General features: G+C 42.1%; 1 protein-coding gene across 1 annotated transcript in view; it reads right to left on the minus strand.

Annotated features, from left to right (window-relative positions):
• Positions 1-7,336: 7,336 nt before the first annotated feature.
• The window catches only part of TMC1 (transmembrane channel like 1), a 56,941-nt gene continuing 48,373 nt past the window's right edge, over positions 7,337-15,904 (minus strand). Inside the window, exons 15-20 of the mRNA XM_077344793.1 lie at positions 15,743-15,810; positions 14,929-15,168; positions 10,266-10,391; positions 9,323-9,401; positions 9,107-9,218; positions 7,337-8,126 (exon numbers count right to left, since the gene is read on the minus strand). Of these exons, the coding sequence (XP_077200908.1) occupies positions 7,945-8,126; positions 9,107-9,218; positions 9,323-9,401; positions 10,266-10,391; positions 14,929-15,168; positions 15,743-15,810 (807 nt within the window). The 3' untranslated portion in view covers positions 7,337-7,944. The remainder of the gene's footprint in view (positions 8,127-9,106; positions 9,219-9,322; positions 9,402-10,265; positions 10,392-14,928; positions 15,169-15,742; positions 15,811-15,904) is intronic.

Genomic DNA, 15,904 nt, shown 5'->3' on the forward strand with positions numbered 1-15,904 from the left:
TCACATTCCTTTATCTGTTTACACAGCACTTCTGTGCTTTTCAAAGTTCAGTCTGTCACAAAGGCCATCAGCGTAACCACAGCAACCTCCTTTCTTCATGAGTGGATGTGCAGATTAACTCCAGGCCATTATTGGAGAGAAACAAATCCCTGATTGAACTCTTTGAGTTGTACTTGAGAAGTTGCCCATTTGCCAGCTCTTGCGTGGGGGCTGATGATTATTTCATGATTGCTGGGGCCTTGAACATAATTTGAGGTCAGGTCATTGGAGATTTCTCCAAGACAAACAATCCTGCTAATATTTGTGTTCACTTTGATCACTTGACACAGCATTGTCACCTTTTCTCTTTACAGTAGAGAGATCTGTGGAGTCTTTTTCTGGCATTAGGGTTGCTGCCTATAGAAACTAAATCCTGTTCCTTTAGCACAGGCTCAAGAGGGTGTGATTTATAAGGGGATATTATTTGCCTTCATGCCAGAAAAAGCCTCAGCTGTACATTTCCATATTCACAGGGACATTTCCTCCAAGCCTCCATGACACAGACAAGGAGAAAGCTCCAATTATCAAATGGTTGCCTGTTAAGCAGAACCAAAATCCTTCTAGAAAGGCTGACAACCCTAAGTTAGCAGTGAACTAAGCATATGGTTTGAAGTTCCTTTCCTTTCCTTTTAAGAATTGCTGTTTCTTTTCAGGGTCCTGCTCCTCTGTCTGAAACAGCCTGTCCTACCAAAAATTAGTAAGTGACCTCTTACCATGTACTTCCATGTGATGTAAAATTTCATCTGCAAGTGAGGAACAGTCTTTCCCAAACCCTGTTACTTGAGATCTTTTAAATAGAAATAGAAGGACCTTGTGCACAAAAAGCATTCGGTTCATCCTTGAATATGAATCTTTCCCCAAAGATTCAGAGGTACCTTTTGGCCAAGGTATGGGGCTCAACTGCACAACTTTAAATGTCTCTGGACAGTTCAAGATGCACAGCACCCTTAAGTGTCCCCTTTAAAAAGCTATTGAAAGAAACAGTACAAGAAAGAGCAGATCCAAATGAGAAGTTACATATCCTTGTGACTGTTCAATAATAATAATTGTGTACTTTCAAATTGGAATCAACTCATGACAGCTCCAGGACCACTGGGTTTTCAAGGCATAAGTGGTTTGCCATTGACTTCCTGTAGATAGCAGCACAGTTTTCCCTGGTGGTCACCTATTCAAGTATTAACAGTGGCCAACCCTACTTAGCTTCCAAGCTGTGACAAGATAGGGCTAGTCAGGACTATTCAGGCAGCTAACAGCTTAGCAGAAGTGGGAAAACTGGCTAATGTGTCTTGTCCTCACATAGGCAACATATCTTGGCCACACTGGATTTTTTAATGCATACTAATAGGGGTTAGGATGGACCTCTACATTACAAGATCTCTCCATAGTGGTGATAAGAGGGACGAGGAAAGTTTAAAATGGGTTTGGTAAATGTCCTTGCGATTGTTAAACACTGAAAAAGTTGACTAGGGAGATTCATAATGGCTCTCTCATTTTTAAACATACCAAACAATTCTTCCTAAAACAGTCATTTTTGGATGTTCGCAGAATAAATTATTTATTTTGAAGGGGAAATATTTAATAACACCTTTGGACCAGACACTAAGGAAATGTATAACAAATGGGAGGCCAAACACAAAGCTTTTCAGAGACCAGAGACCACAAGCTGAAAGAAGCCAGAAACAAGTTAAATATTTAAAACTAAAAACTCTCGTTGTTTATATAGAGACATTGACTAGAAAACGCCTGTTTATTCATCAGAATTGGAGTCTTTTGCCATTGTTAAGTAGATGGATGGATGGATGGATGGATGGATGGATGGATGGACGGACGGACGGACGGACGGACGGACGGATGGATGCTACACACATGCGTGACACAAAAATCAGCTTCGGATAATAGCGGTGTTGGTCTTAAACAACAAAGCAAAGTTGAGTCTACTGGCACCTTTAAGACCAACAAACCCTATACTCACATTTAAACTTTGTTGGTCTTAAAGGCGCCACTGGACCCAAACTTTGTTCTACAAGAAATAGCTGTGTGTCTAAGGTTTGTAGGTCATCATGAGTATCTATTATTTTTAAAATTCTATAGGCTATTGTATCAACCCTGGTCAGCATGGTGGAACAGTTTCCAGTGGTGTCATCATATTGAGGATAAGTCTCTCAATGGCTACTAGTGAAGGCGACTGAGGGGAATCTCAGAGGCACTAATCTTTTGAATCCCAGACCCAGGAGGCCTTGGCCTCTTTGCCCTATTGTTAACTGTCCAGAGGAACAGGTTGATCACTGTGTGAGACAGGATGCTAGACTACATGGATAATTGGTCTGATCCAGAAGGGCTCTTCTTATCTTCTCTTGTATAATTCTACTCCATTAAGATTATAATCCAAGGCCACATACTGTATGCCACTGTTATCCAAAATTAGATGGGTAAACATATACTATAAAGTCTTTTTAGTGGTGGTTCCTCCAAAAATGGGTCTAGCTAGGCTTAGACAACTGTGTTTGATTCTAGCTTCACTTATGTAACATTTACATTTATTTACCCCATTTTTATTCATTTTTCTCCCCACTGGAGATCCAAAGTGGCTTGCATCATTCTCCTCCCCTCCATTTTACTCTCACAACAACTCTATGAGGTAGTTTAGGCTGAGAATGACTGGCTCAAATACAAGCTTACATGGCAAAGTAGAGATTTGAGTCTGGATCTCCCAGCCTCTAGTCTGACACTCTAACCAGCCAATCTAGGAAGAAGGAAGTATGAAGGACCACTTTTGAAGCCTTTTAATGGCTTCCCCTCCCCTCCCTGCTGAATGGCAGTGCTTGGACCACCAGGGCTTAGTTGTGAAACTGAGAAGGAACATGGCTGATGTGTGAGGGGTTTTTGAACATTTTTTAGCTATTGGTGCTTCAACACTGACCTAATGGAGAATCGGGGGGGGGGGTACATGCAGATGACATCCCCGCAGACCTGCTCCTTGCAGCTGCTGCTACCACAGCATTCCCCTATGTGGGAATGGCCTCCAATTTTTTAAAGCACATTTAATCTTACAAAGGATATGGCTATACTCGTTACAGAATTTCATAGAAATCTCATTTACAAGGCAACAGTTACTATGTTACTATGTGGGTGGGTGGTTATAGACGGATAGAAAATAAAATATTGCATGGCCATTTTACGTCTGCATTTATGTACCTATGGACCTGAGTCAAGTTTTGCCACCTCTCAGAATTAAGTCTTGAGAATCAGAGGATAGACTAGTGTGCTTGCTGAGTTTTATAAGCCATCCCCAGCAGCTACCCAGTAAACAAAATAGAGACAGAGTTTTAGTGGGGACATTGGAACTGGAACTGGTAAATATAAATCACGTAGAATAGATAGATCATTGAGGTGCAACAGAAATCAAGATCCACTTTGGTCCAACGAAAGTCAGCCAGATGCCTTCAAAAGCTCACTCAGGACATGAACATTCCCTCTTGCTCATCCCTAGGCTTTGGTATAGTGTGTCTGTCACATGCTGCAGTCCCATAAAGCTGCTTTTCACTGTAACAGGCCACTTACCACTACAGTTGCCAGGCCCAACAACCAGGAAAAACATGGAAGTGCTGTTATGCTTCTCTAGGGCTGATTCTGCAGAGATGAAAAAGGCTAGGGAAGTGTCACATGGACCTGGGGCTAATCCCTATGTTCACCTGATGTTGCCACCAGGCTGGTGTGGATCAGGCTGCAGAAGCCCCACACTTTTGCTGCTATGGAGGTCAAGGGGCCTGACCTGTGGCAGGCCCATCTGGATGGGAAGAGCTGGGCCTTCCTGCCCACCCTACAGAGGCTGGCAGGGGGACAAAAAATGCCCTGGTCAGTTTCACGGCATCACGGAGCAGACCAGGAATTTATTCCTCCAAAATAACCCCCCTGCCCTCCTCCACATGGCACAACCTTTCTGCCACACTGTGTTTCCCAGGAGGACACATTTCAGTGGGACATTGGGTGTCTCGCTGAAATGGGTCCCTTGTGGACCACATTTCGGTGCCAGACCAGATCCAGCGCATCTCCACAGCCACGTACCGGCAGCAGCCCAGAGTGGTGTCACTGGTACAGAATCGCCCTAGGAATCACTGGCAACACCATAGAGCTTTTGGAAATTCTTAGAGAGGAATAACATCATTTGGGGGTTTTATTTCTGGTGATTACTAGAGAGGACCAGTGTCATCTCCAGGGGAAACTGCAACATTGCTGACAGGATTTTGATTTTTAAATATTTCCCATCCCCAGAAGGCATATGGCACCAAACATACTACATGATCTTAACAAAAACAAAACCCTAGAGATGCTGTGCTTTGAACATGGGACCTTCAGTATGGCAAGAGGATGTTATGCCACTAAGTCACTGTCTTCTTCTGAAGCTGAAGGTTCCATTTCACTGTTATGGCTAATAGCTGTTTGCAGATCAATCTGACATGGATTGATTTATTCTTTTAAACTGAATCTACTGCAGGGGAACCTTGTATCAATGAAAATATTTAAAAGGACAATGAATTTAAGTAAGGTACGTTGAGTCCTGCCCTCTAGTGGTCTGATGGCTTCATTACATGCATAGCTTGTTCAAAACATGAATGCACTTCAAAAATGTCAGCTTTGTAAAAGAGAAAATGTACAGCCTCATATGAAATTATAGTATTTATATTATAGCATGAGAGCATTTACACAAAACCTATCCAGCCAGTACAAAATGCAAAAGATAGAAAGGAAATAATAAATACAAAGGGTATCAAAACAAAAAAAATCATATTTAAAAATCATTAATAAACATTAAGTATTATTTTAGTAGTTAAAACATATTGAAGTGAATCCTACAGATGCACAAGTGGAAGCAGCTTGTGGAAGCAGATGATTCCTATATTCCCCTTTCTCCAGTAGCCTCCAACAATTCTTTTCAGAGGGCTGGGGAACCCTTATGAACCAAAGTCTACCTGGAACTGGAGTATGTATTGGGTGCTGGAAAAAAACAATGGCATACAAAGAAAAATAGAAGAAGACTTTGAAGGGGACAGCATCAAGACAATTAGATAGGATAGCGAGGTTAGCACCTTCTCTTCTGTTAAGTGTCCTTCCACGTAGGTCACCAATGCACTCCTCTTCCTTCTTGAAAGTTCCTCACAGTCTTCTCTCTCTCTCTCTCTCTCTCTCTCTCTCTCTCTCTCTCTCTCTCTCTAGCCAATTCCTCATGGAGGCATAAAATGCGCACCACCTCCTGCTTGCAAATGCATGATAGAAAACCCCATTAAAAATGTTTCAATCAGGAAACGGAGAGGGGAGGGTGGGTGAAACGCTACCAAGACTGCCATGCACTTCTCCCTCCAGACAGGCTTGCCCCTATTTGTGCCCTGCTTTGCAGTGCAACAAGAAGAGGGAAATTTGGATTTTGCAATTTCCCTTATCATGAAGCAAACTAAACAAAAATTTATGCCAGGTTGCAGCAGCTCCAGGTTGCTGCTGACATCATGTGGAAACAGCACTAAAACCCACAAACAATGAGATGCTGTCCAGGGGCAAATTCCTCATGCAGAATTTGTCTTTCACCTCTTTCTCTCCTCTTGACTATCAAGTATGTTAGTTCCTAAATAAACCGTTATCTACTTTTTAATTAGATTGTTCACAGCTGGTGTGCTAATTACTTTGCCAACATTGGAGACCAGGATTTTAGCCTTCTGCTAAAAAACAACAACAACAACAATCTCCTCTGCCTAGGGAAGAAGAGGTGTTTTTTGCTACAAGTAATTACTGGGATCGTTGGAGGCTGCTGGGGCAAGATCCTATGTGCCTCTATGAGCTTCTTTGCTCCCTCTACCTTAGGGTCCAATCTGTGATTATCTTCAAATATTGCAGAGAATACCCTTTGAATTACCTCCAAGTACACTAAAAAGTAGTTCACAAAACATAGAGGTACCAATCCAGCTAAAAGTTTACCCACACAAGCCCCATTGACCATGAGTTCTTGTGATGCTCCCAATTATTTAGTTGGGGACTGTGCAGAATTCCTATTTCATTACACACAAGAGATCAGATGAAATACAATGTTGTTGTCATATTTAGAAGTCAACCCTCCTCTTTCTCACCACAAATGAAAATGAAAATGAAAAGAATGTAAATCCCCCCCATGGAGTTAAAAACATTATTTTCAAAGCATGCTTTTTACTAACAATCCAGATTTAAATGTCACTAAAGTGTTCACATTTTTACCACACTATCAACAAATTAAAAAAATAATCTTACAATAACAGTACTGACCTTTTATACTGTTTTTAATAGCCTATATCACATTGTTGCTTTTGTTTTTTAGCATCTGTACCTTTGTAGGATGCTAAAATATTTTCAGCCATTTGAGAGCTAGACTGGTGTCATGATTAGTGTCAAGCTGGCACTTGGGAGACCCAGGCTGAAATTCTTACTCTCCTACAGAAGCATGCTGGGTGATGCAGGGTAGTTGTGGTGCCAGAATGAAGGAGATGTGAATGAGGGGAGCCCATTAGGGAACAAGGTGGGTTATAGATGAAATAAATAAACTGCAGTTGCATAAAAGCCCCACAATATATGGTTTTGGGATTTCAAGGAAGTAAAGTTGGCCACACTGAAACTGAGTAGACAACCATGGAAAGTCACAGAAGAGCTTTGTGCTTGGCCAACACAAACAGGCTAATGGTCCCCAGCCCCTAAGAAACTCAGCTGGCCTTGACCAGAGCCCTGGCTCTTGCCTGTTGGAATGAGTCCCCAGAAAACCTCAGGGCCCTGTTGGAGCTCACTGAATTCTGCAAGGCCTGTAAAATGGAGCTCTTCCAACATGCCTACAGTTGAGACCAATAAAATCTCATTTGGCCTAACTCATATATCACAACCTTACTCGGGTCCTAGAGTTCTGGCTTTAGACTTCTGGTTTTAGATATTTGTGTGTGTGTGTATTTATATTTCTGTTTTACTGTGACTAACCTGTATCACAATGTATATGTTACCAGCTGCCCTGAGTCTGCCTTTGGCGAAGTGGGTGGGTTACAAATCCAAACAAACCAACAAACCAACAAATATGTTCCATGTGGTCTAAAGCCATAATTGGCTGCTTCTCCCGAGAGGCAGAGCTTGAAACTTGTCTTCCTTAAGTTGGGCCACTTACAAAGCAAGGCTGAGCATAATTAAGTCATTAACCTGGGGCTCAGAGAATAAAAGTGGAACACAGAGAGGCAAGGTTAGGAGAGACAGGCTGGCAGACTCAAGCACAAAACCTGGTAACAACTCGTTAACAATATCAGGGATCTGAGTGTCTTTATCAGGTGAGATTTACAGTCAGGTGCTTCAGCAGTACACCAAGTTTGATCAGAGACCTGCAGTCATGTCACAGTCAATAAAGCCACTGCTGGGAATACCCATACTCATCTAAACCCCATTTCTTGATCCAGTTCAGTATTTTAGTCTGTCCTGAATTAACCATATTCGAGTCCACTCCAGATTTATAGTGGAATAAAAAGACAAAAAAACGAAGCTGTTGCAGCAAGTTCAGTTTCTTGTTGCTCAAACTCTGTGGAGAGAAGGGTCTTCCTTACTGCTCATTAAAAGCTGTTCTGTTTCCAGATATGATTGCCTCAACTTCTGGCTATAACAAATACTAGCCAAATATAGTCCTCAAATGACTTATTAAACAGTTCCTGTTTCTTCACTAGCTGGCAACTCCCAGTCCCAGCTCTTCATCTCCTTATGACACTGTTAATCATTCCTTTAGCAGTATCTGAAGTCCCTCATTGGTTATTATATAACATTATGGAGAGCTTGAGTTGCAGAATAGTCAAGTAAACTTTTATCGTCACTATTGTCAAGGTGGCCTTGGCATCCTCCGCTGATTTCCTGGAGGATGTTCATTCATGCAATAGTTGCTAGCCCTGACGACTGTGTCACTGCTATGCACGGGGGAGGAACCAGGCCTCTTCCTCTTCCACCCTCTGGGGGGAGAATGCTTCCTTTGGTTACACCAGCAGGAGAGAGCTTTTCTTTCTGCTGCTGACCCCGCATAATCTTGACATTGTTCTCTCCTTTTTGCTTATCTGAAATACATTTTTGGAAAAAAGAATTTTTTAAACCCAAAATCAGAACATGCATTTCTAACTGGTGCATGGCAAATGCTTGGCAGCAAATTTGGCAGCAATTGCACCACGGCAATGAGAAACTGCTAGCATCTCTTCAGCGTTCTGGAACCTCTCTCCAGCATGGAGTAAAGTTGGCCACAGTTCCTTGCATTGGATACCAAAAAAAACATAGGGCTCCTTCTGAGCTAACATCTGCTTAGCTTGGCGAGGCTTACCTGGCTCACCTGGTAGACTTACCTTGGGCTTGGTGATGGGGATTCTGCCTCTCTATCTAACATGCTTTATCCAGCCCTATACCAAAGAATCTGAAAGCAGCAGGGGCCTGTTGAAAGCATGACTGGGTTTGTCCCTTCTTATAGGGGCCAAATTTTAATAAGCCACTCCTGGAGATGTATGAATCCTACTGGATTCCAGAAAGCTCTGGCTGACTTTGGAAGTTGATGGAAACCCTGGCGACAGTGTGAGAGATTGACTCATTCATGGCTAGAGACAAGACCACTGGCCTTTCCTTCCTTAATATAGTCTGCTTCAAACCAGCTTGGTTGATGTTTGAAAGGGATTGTAGTATGACAAGCACCATGACAATCTGGACATGTTCCCAGAACAGGATGTTCCTGTAACTGTATGACCGCAAATATCACTTCTTCCAGGAGAGATGTTCAGATTTATAGGAACGAGAGACAAAATATCAAGACTATCAACTCGTACAATCTCGATGTGCCTCTGTTTATGAAACAAAATATTGATCTTTCCTTCAGTGCCTTCTGTCACTGCACATCAAGACGCAGGCCTGAAAGTGCAGCAATGAACTACGGGTAGGGAATTTGTCTTACGGAGGAAAAGGCGGCTTATTCCTAGCAGAAAGGACTGCGAACCGAGGAGGGGAATGAAGTATGAAAACCATCTGGGATGGCAATGGCTTGCAGAGCATTCCTGACCTTGAATGCTGTTTGAGTTGTTCTCATTGGTCTCTGTATTCTGAGCTTCCTCTAATGCCTTCCGGGCCTCCTGTGCTTTTTGCTTGTTCTTCTTTTTATTTTCTTCAGCTTGCTAATAGTAAAAAATAAAAAACATCCCGGAATTATTCTTATGAATTCTTATGTCTAACCAGGGTGGGATGGGGGAACGAACAACACCGAGTGCAACATCCTTACACTTTGCAATTTCTTTTTGAGCTCCAAAATGGCTTCCTGGTAGGATTTGGATGTTGCATTGAGATAGTAGATACTCAAGCTGATGAGAAAAACAAGACGTGCAGAGTCATATAATGGTTACATTAATGCAAGCCCATTTTACTACTCTGAAACTATGGGAAAATCACAGAAAATCTCTACTGGCATGAAGAGATTTTTGTCAGTGAGTGGGACTTCCTTGCTTTTCCGCTCCTGATATAGCCCCAAGGGCACCGCACAGAGGGATGGGGGGCCTTCAGGAACAGCACGAGGGGGGTTTGCCTCCCCTCCCCTCTTGGGTTTCCCTCCTCCCACTCCTCTGCTGGCATATATTACCAAACCTGCAGGCCAGGTAGAGGATGGCTGGGGGGGGTGGGTGTTAGTTCCTGATAATTTAAATGTTAATTTTAGGATTTTATGCTGTTTTAACTGCTTTATTGATTACATTGTCCTACTGTTGCAAACTGCCCTGAGCCAGTTGAATTAATAATGATGATGATGATGATGATATGATTATTATTATTATTTACTGAATTTCTAGTCTGTCTTCCTCCTTGGACTCAAGGCAGATTGCATAGTAGAACCCCATAAAACCCCATAACTCCCCAATCTTTAATTATAATTAATTAAAGGTGGAGGAAATTGCTCCCTTTCCCAATACACCCCTTATGTTGCCAATAGCAGATCCAGGTTAACTGAAATGCTGCCCGAAGGTTATTCATTAACTTGTAATACAATTCCCCCCAAAGGCATATGCCTGATCTGGCACCTGTTCTAATGTTGTTTCCCTCCCCTCTTTGTTGTGCACCAGAGGAACTGAGAGGGGGAGTTGCCATCACAGACAGCCTTAAAATCAAGGGACATTAAACATAAAGAGTCAAATGCAAGATCCCGCAGAAAAGCAGAGGGGTGATGCTGTACATACACCATCAGCAGTATAACAGGGAGGATCACTCCAGGGTTTGAGGCGAGATTAAAAAGTTTCCGAAACCAGGCAGGGAAATCATGCTCCAGAGTTTCTCCAATGACCTCAAACATTCTCGTTTTCCCACTGTTGATATACACACAAAAATAAGTTAAAAGCATTTTTAGTCAAGAGGACACTAAGCAACTTATATCTGCAGGGATACCAGAAGAGTAACTCTGACTTCAAATTCAGTCCTGTGTAGACCACATCTATTTATAGTGCAAGCCCACTTTTAATAGCAGGGAGAAAAGGATAATTCTAGCCTTAAGAACTTCTCTTCTGGGGCTGGTTCACAGATATAGTGGCCACAGGGTTCTCAATTCTGGATTCACATAGTGATACTGTTGCTTCCTCAGCCACCTAGCTGGTAAAATGGATTGCATCACGTCAGGCTACAGGTGGGGAGAGGGCTATCATTTGAGTGCTGCCATCAGATTGGGGTTAAATACCTTTCCAAGCAAAAATAATACTTGTACAGCTGGGGAAAAGCCTAGCCAATTTCTTAATATTGAGAGCCAGTTGAGAGCCAGCTTGGTGTAGTGCTTAAGAGCTGTGGCCTCTAATCTGGACAACTGGGCTTGATTCCCCACACCTCCACATGCAACCAGCTGGGTGACCTTGGGCCAGTCACAGTTCTCTCAAAGCTCTCAGCCCCACCTACCTCACAGAGTGTTTGTTGTGAGAAGAGGAAGGGGGGAACAATTAGAAGCCCCTTTGAGACTCCCTCAGGCATTGAAAAGCAGGGTACAAAAAAACCAGCTCTTATAAGCTGGTAATAATTTTGCAAGGAATTTTATCTGTGAGGAACATTCAAAATAGTGATCCCACCTGTAATCTGGAATGGAACAATCTGTTCTATTGCCTTATTTTGCTACTTCTGGAATGCAGGCCAAACACATGACAGTGAAAGCAGCAGATTGACCTTAGAATTGGCCCCAAGACAGGTAACAGTGTTCTTAGGCAGCAGTCCCCAACCCCCGGTCCGGACACCGGTACTGGTCCGTGGATCAGTCAGTATCGGGCCGCGGCTCCTCCTTGTCCTCCTCCCTGACTGCTGCCTCATGTCACTCTGTGCTTGTGCCAACCTACAAGTGTTCATCAGGTATGAGTAGACAGGCCTGAGCAAAGAGTCCAGCAGGAGGCACGGCGGTGGAGTAACTATTCCTACCCTCTTGTTTGAAAGAAAGACTAAAGTTACACTCCCTAACTTGCTGTTGGATTTGAAATCTCTCTAATATTTTGGGCAAGCAATCTATAATCTTGAAAAAGTAGCTAGTACTCAAAATCTAGAAATATAATATGTTGTTTCCCACATCATAAGATCAATATAGGGCATTAAACATTTTTCATTATATTTGTTTGGAAAAATATTTTTATAGACTTTTCCAACTTGAAAGGTTTTTAATTTTTAAGGCATATGATAAGCAAGCAGAGAAGAAGGGGTGGGAAAATCACAGTAGTTTATTAATGACTCCTTAAGGGCCAAAACTCATTTACTGCTTATGTATAGGTTCTGAGATTGCATTTACCTATAACCCCCTCTAGATGTCACCCATGTTTTTCCACAAAAAGGAGCTCACCTCACCTGCTCTGTAGCTATTATGGCTCATCTAGGAAATATATACTTTCAATAGTGATTACATCTGTGTAGACCAGATACCTACCCACTCCTTTTCCGCCGTTAAGTCACAACTGACTTATGGCCACCCTGTAGAATTTTCAAGGCAAGAGATGTGCAGGGGCGGTTTGCTATTTCTTGACTCTGTTTCACAATCCTGAAATTTCTTGTGGTGGTATCCTATCCAAATACTAACCAGGGGCAAGCCTATTTAGCTTTCAAAATCTGTTGAGATCAAGCTATCCTGAGCTGTCAAAGTCAGGATAGATCATATTTATCTGTTACACATTCCCATAGTAAACAAATCCATGTAGGTGATAGTTACCACTGAGAATGGCCTGAGGGGTAAAGTGGCAGGGAGAAAAGGCAACTGTATTGATGGATGCCATTAAGCAAAATATTTGCAATTCCTACTTATGTATGTAAAATATAGATAGCTCCATATACCAATTGTTGACAACATCGGATTGCCAGGTCCATCCCCTCCAACCACTGGTGGATGATGGGGGTAGGGTTGCCAGATTACAGGCTGGGAAACTCCTGGAGATTTGGGAATGGAGCCTGGGGAGGACAGGCCCCTCAGTGGGATACAGTGCCCACCTTCTCAAGCATACATTTTCTCCAGGGAAACTGATCTCTGGAGTCTGGAGATGAGCTGTGATTCCAGGGGAGCCTGAGGACCCACCTGGTGGCCAACATCCTTAACATGTGCTTAGTTTGGTTTCCATTGATATCTCTGAAACATGCCATTGTATGTGTTTAAGTGCTGTCAAGTCACTTCCGACTTATGATGACCCTAAGAATTAATGTCCCCCCAAACACCCTGTTGTTAACAGCCTTGCTCATACCTTGCAAACTGAGGAGATTAAGACTGGGAAGAGCAGCCATGAAGGAACTAGAAAAGACACTGCTGACCAAGATCAAGGTAATTCATACCTGTTACTATATATGGGCATGAAAGCTGGAGAATGAAGACAGCTGTCAAGAAGAAAGTTGATTAATTCGGAATGTGGTCTTGGGGGAGAATTCTATGGATATTGTGGACTACCAAAAGGACAAATAACTGGGTTCTAGACCAGATCAAGCCTGATCTCTCCCTGGAAGCTAAAACAACTAAGCTTTGGGCACATTACGGGAAGACAAGAGGTAGCAGGAAAGACAATAATTAGGGTTACCATATTTTGAAAAGTAAAAAATAAAGGACATATATCCTGACTGATTACTTCAAACAAGTGATCACTCTGACAATTTGGGACAGAAATGCCCCTACTTTTAAATAAATTACTTTTAAGATGTGATCATTTTTAATAACTAAATATATTTCTAACCTTCCAACCCAAAAAGGCATTTCCATCAGGTTTCTTTAAAGAGTCCAAAAGAGAACAGACACAAAAAAAAAGAGGCTAACCGGTAACCCTACAAAAATGCTACGAAAAGTTGACGGCTGTGGGAAAAGAGGAAGACCCATCAAGAGATGGATTGACTGAATTAAGGAAGCCATGGCCCTCAGTTTGTAAGACCTGAGGAAAGTAGTTAGCAACAGGGCATACTAAATATGCCTTTAATACATGAATAATGTGTAAATTAATCAACAGGAAAAACTTCCCCTTTCACTCCTCCCTATATGGAAAAGGGCCACTTGTTGAAATTGCTCTTGTCACTCGTTAATAAAGGTGAGGGGATCTTATTTGAGAAAGGTGTGAAGGAGTAAAATCATCGTGCACTAAGCTCTTATGTAGGAGCACACCTAGAAAAAAGTTATCCTTCTTTTAAAAACAAAATAATGTATGAAAATGCAGTGACACAAAACTTGAGCTGGAGGTGAAAACAAAAGAGATTCAAGGAAGGATTTAACCTTGAAAACACTACTGAAATGATTTTGCTACTCAACTTGTAGTTTGGGGGTACAATTCAGTGAAAAGTGGCCACAGAATTTTTTCTTCTTAGGACATTGTCACCTGTACACCTGTCCCCAAAGAACGATCAATTACAATTGGTTTACTGTTTAAAGAAGCACATGGGTAGAAAATAAACCCAGACAATCCATGCATTTTTGACAGTTGGGGTATTTTTTTTACCCATTGGAGAACCAAATTGTTCCACTGGAGTGCTAAAAATAGCCCTATTGGGCTCTACATCATGAGTTTACTAAGAAAATAGTAATCCGGGGACCTGTTTTTGCATGCTCTACATAGATACAGCTTGCTGGGGGGTAAACGGTAATGACTGGGGAAGGCACTGGAAAACCACCCCATATTGAGTCTGCCAAGAAAATGCTAGAGGGCGTTACCCCAAGGGTCAGACATGACCCAGTGCTTTACCTTTAGATAGATACAACCCTTCATGACATCCACAAACAAGAAAATCTTTGTGAAATGTTTTTAACTCCTTGATGCATGGGGAATTTGACTTGGGACATATATATACCCCCAAAGCAATATATCTTTTCACTGCCTGCATTAGGTTTTATTGCGGCCCAGTCGTGCATATTCTGTTTCCTAGAAAAATGTCACCCAATTTACACAAATATTAATGAGATTTCAATCTGAATCACAACTGCAATATTCCCAAGTATTTGTTCTTGTACAGCTTGATCCTATGCTTACTTAGTCAAAAGCAAATCTTACCAAGTTGCTCCCAGCCAAACAAGATTGCAGTTAAAATGATCACAGAATTACATGTTCTAACTACAATTACAGGAGCCATCTTCTCCCTCCCTTTTGAGGCTGATAACTACAACACTCAAGCAAATCTCCCTGTCCAAAACTTGTCTGGTTTTAAAGAATACTTCAGATAGTTGAGGACCCAACCATCAATCACTGGTTTGTCATCTAGTCAAAGGAAAGATACCAGTGTTTCTCAGCAAGTGTGCTCAGGATTGTTGCCTTGAATCGTTTTGTTGAACTTGACGGGACTGAGTCACAGCTGCCTTTCAAAGCAGTATGCCTGGCATCTTTATTTCTTGAGCTTTCCCCCAAGAGCCAATGAAGACATGCAACAGACCTGAATGGGCCACAGTCAAAAGATGGTGGGATAGAAACAACCGTGTAGACAACTGGCAGTGTGGAAAGGAAAAGAATAAACAGCAGCATGGCCATGTAGAAGTTATTCGATCTTGAGGCTTTGAAAACTCTCTCATGAGGGACATTGCAGCACATCACAGCCCAACACTGCAGGTACATGGAAGTGTGGAGGCGAATCACGTTGATAGCTGGGAGACATGGCGCATAAAAGGCTCCCATCCTGAAAACAATCGACAAACCGTTCTATCATACAAAAGCAAGAAAATATATACCACCACCAGGTGACCAAATTCCTGCAGCTTCATCTTGTTAAGAATCCAATTAATTTAACTTCCTTGTGATTTAGTCCATCAATCTTCTGTCTAAGGCTACAACTCCTTTCTTTTCACCACATTTTGAAAAGCCATTCCCCCCCCCCCAAAAAAAACCCAACCTATCTACCAAACTCACAGACTCTGGAAAAGACGTTATCCAGAGCACCTCTCAAGAGTTTTCAATCTAGAGATCATGGGGGAAGCATCTCCATGTCTTGGCTAAATCTCTGTGTTCATCAATTTGTTCATTTATTAGTCCAAGTTCACTTGCGAACATGGGGAGTGGGTGTTGTTCTGAGGCCTCCAGGCATGATTATTTTTCCTGCCACACCAGTGCAGAACTGGAGCAATCAAGACCAGAAATGACCAGTGTGATTCTTCTGCATTTCTAATAGTGTGAACAAGCAAAGTGAAATAATTCAGTCAGGCTTTTGCCCAGATGGTTTATACGGATCTAGTTTGCTGGTTTTGCTTACTCACCAGATCATGCCTTGATTGAAGATCAGACCCAACACATTGCCACTAATATCAAATTCTGAATAAGAAGGCTGAAGGGAAAATAAAAACATATCAGATTTGCAATAAAATCTTGTGCAGTTTTCATTTCCAGGAACAAATAAACAAAACTCCAGAAACATGAGA

Source organism: Paroedura picta, chromosome 7 (genome assembly GCF_049243985.1).
Source record: "Paroedura picta isolate Pp20150507F chromosome 7, Ppicta_v3.0, whole genome shotgun sequence".
NCBI classification, from domain to species: Eukaryota; Metazoa; Chordata; class Lepidosauria; order Squamata; family Gekkonidae; genus Paroedura; species Paroedura picta.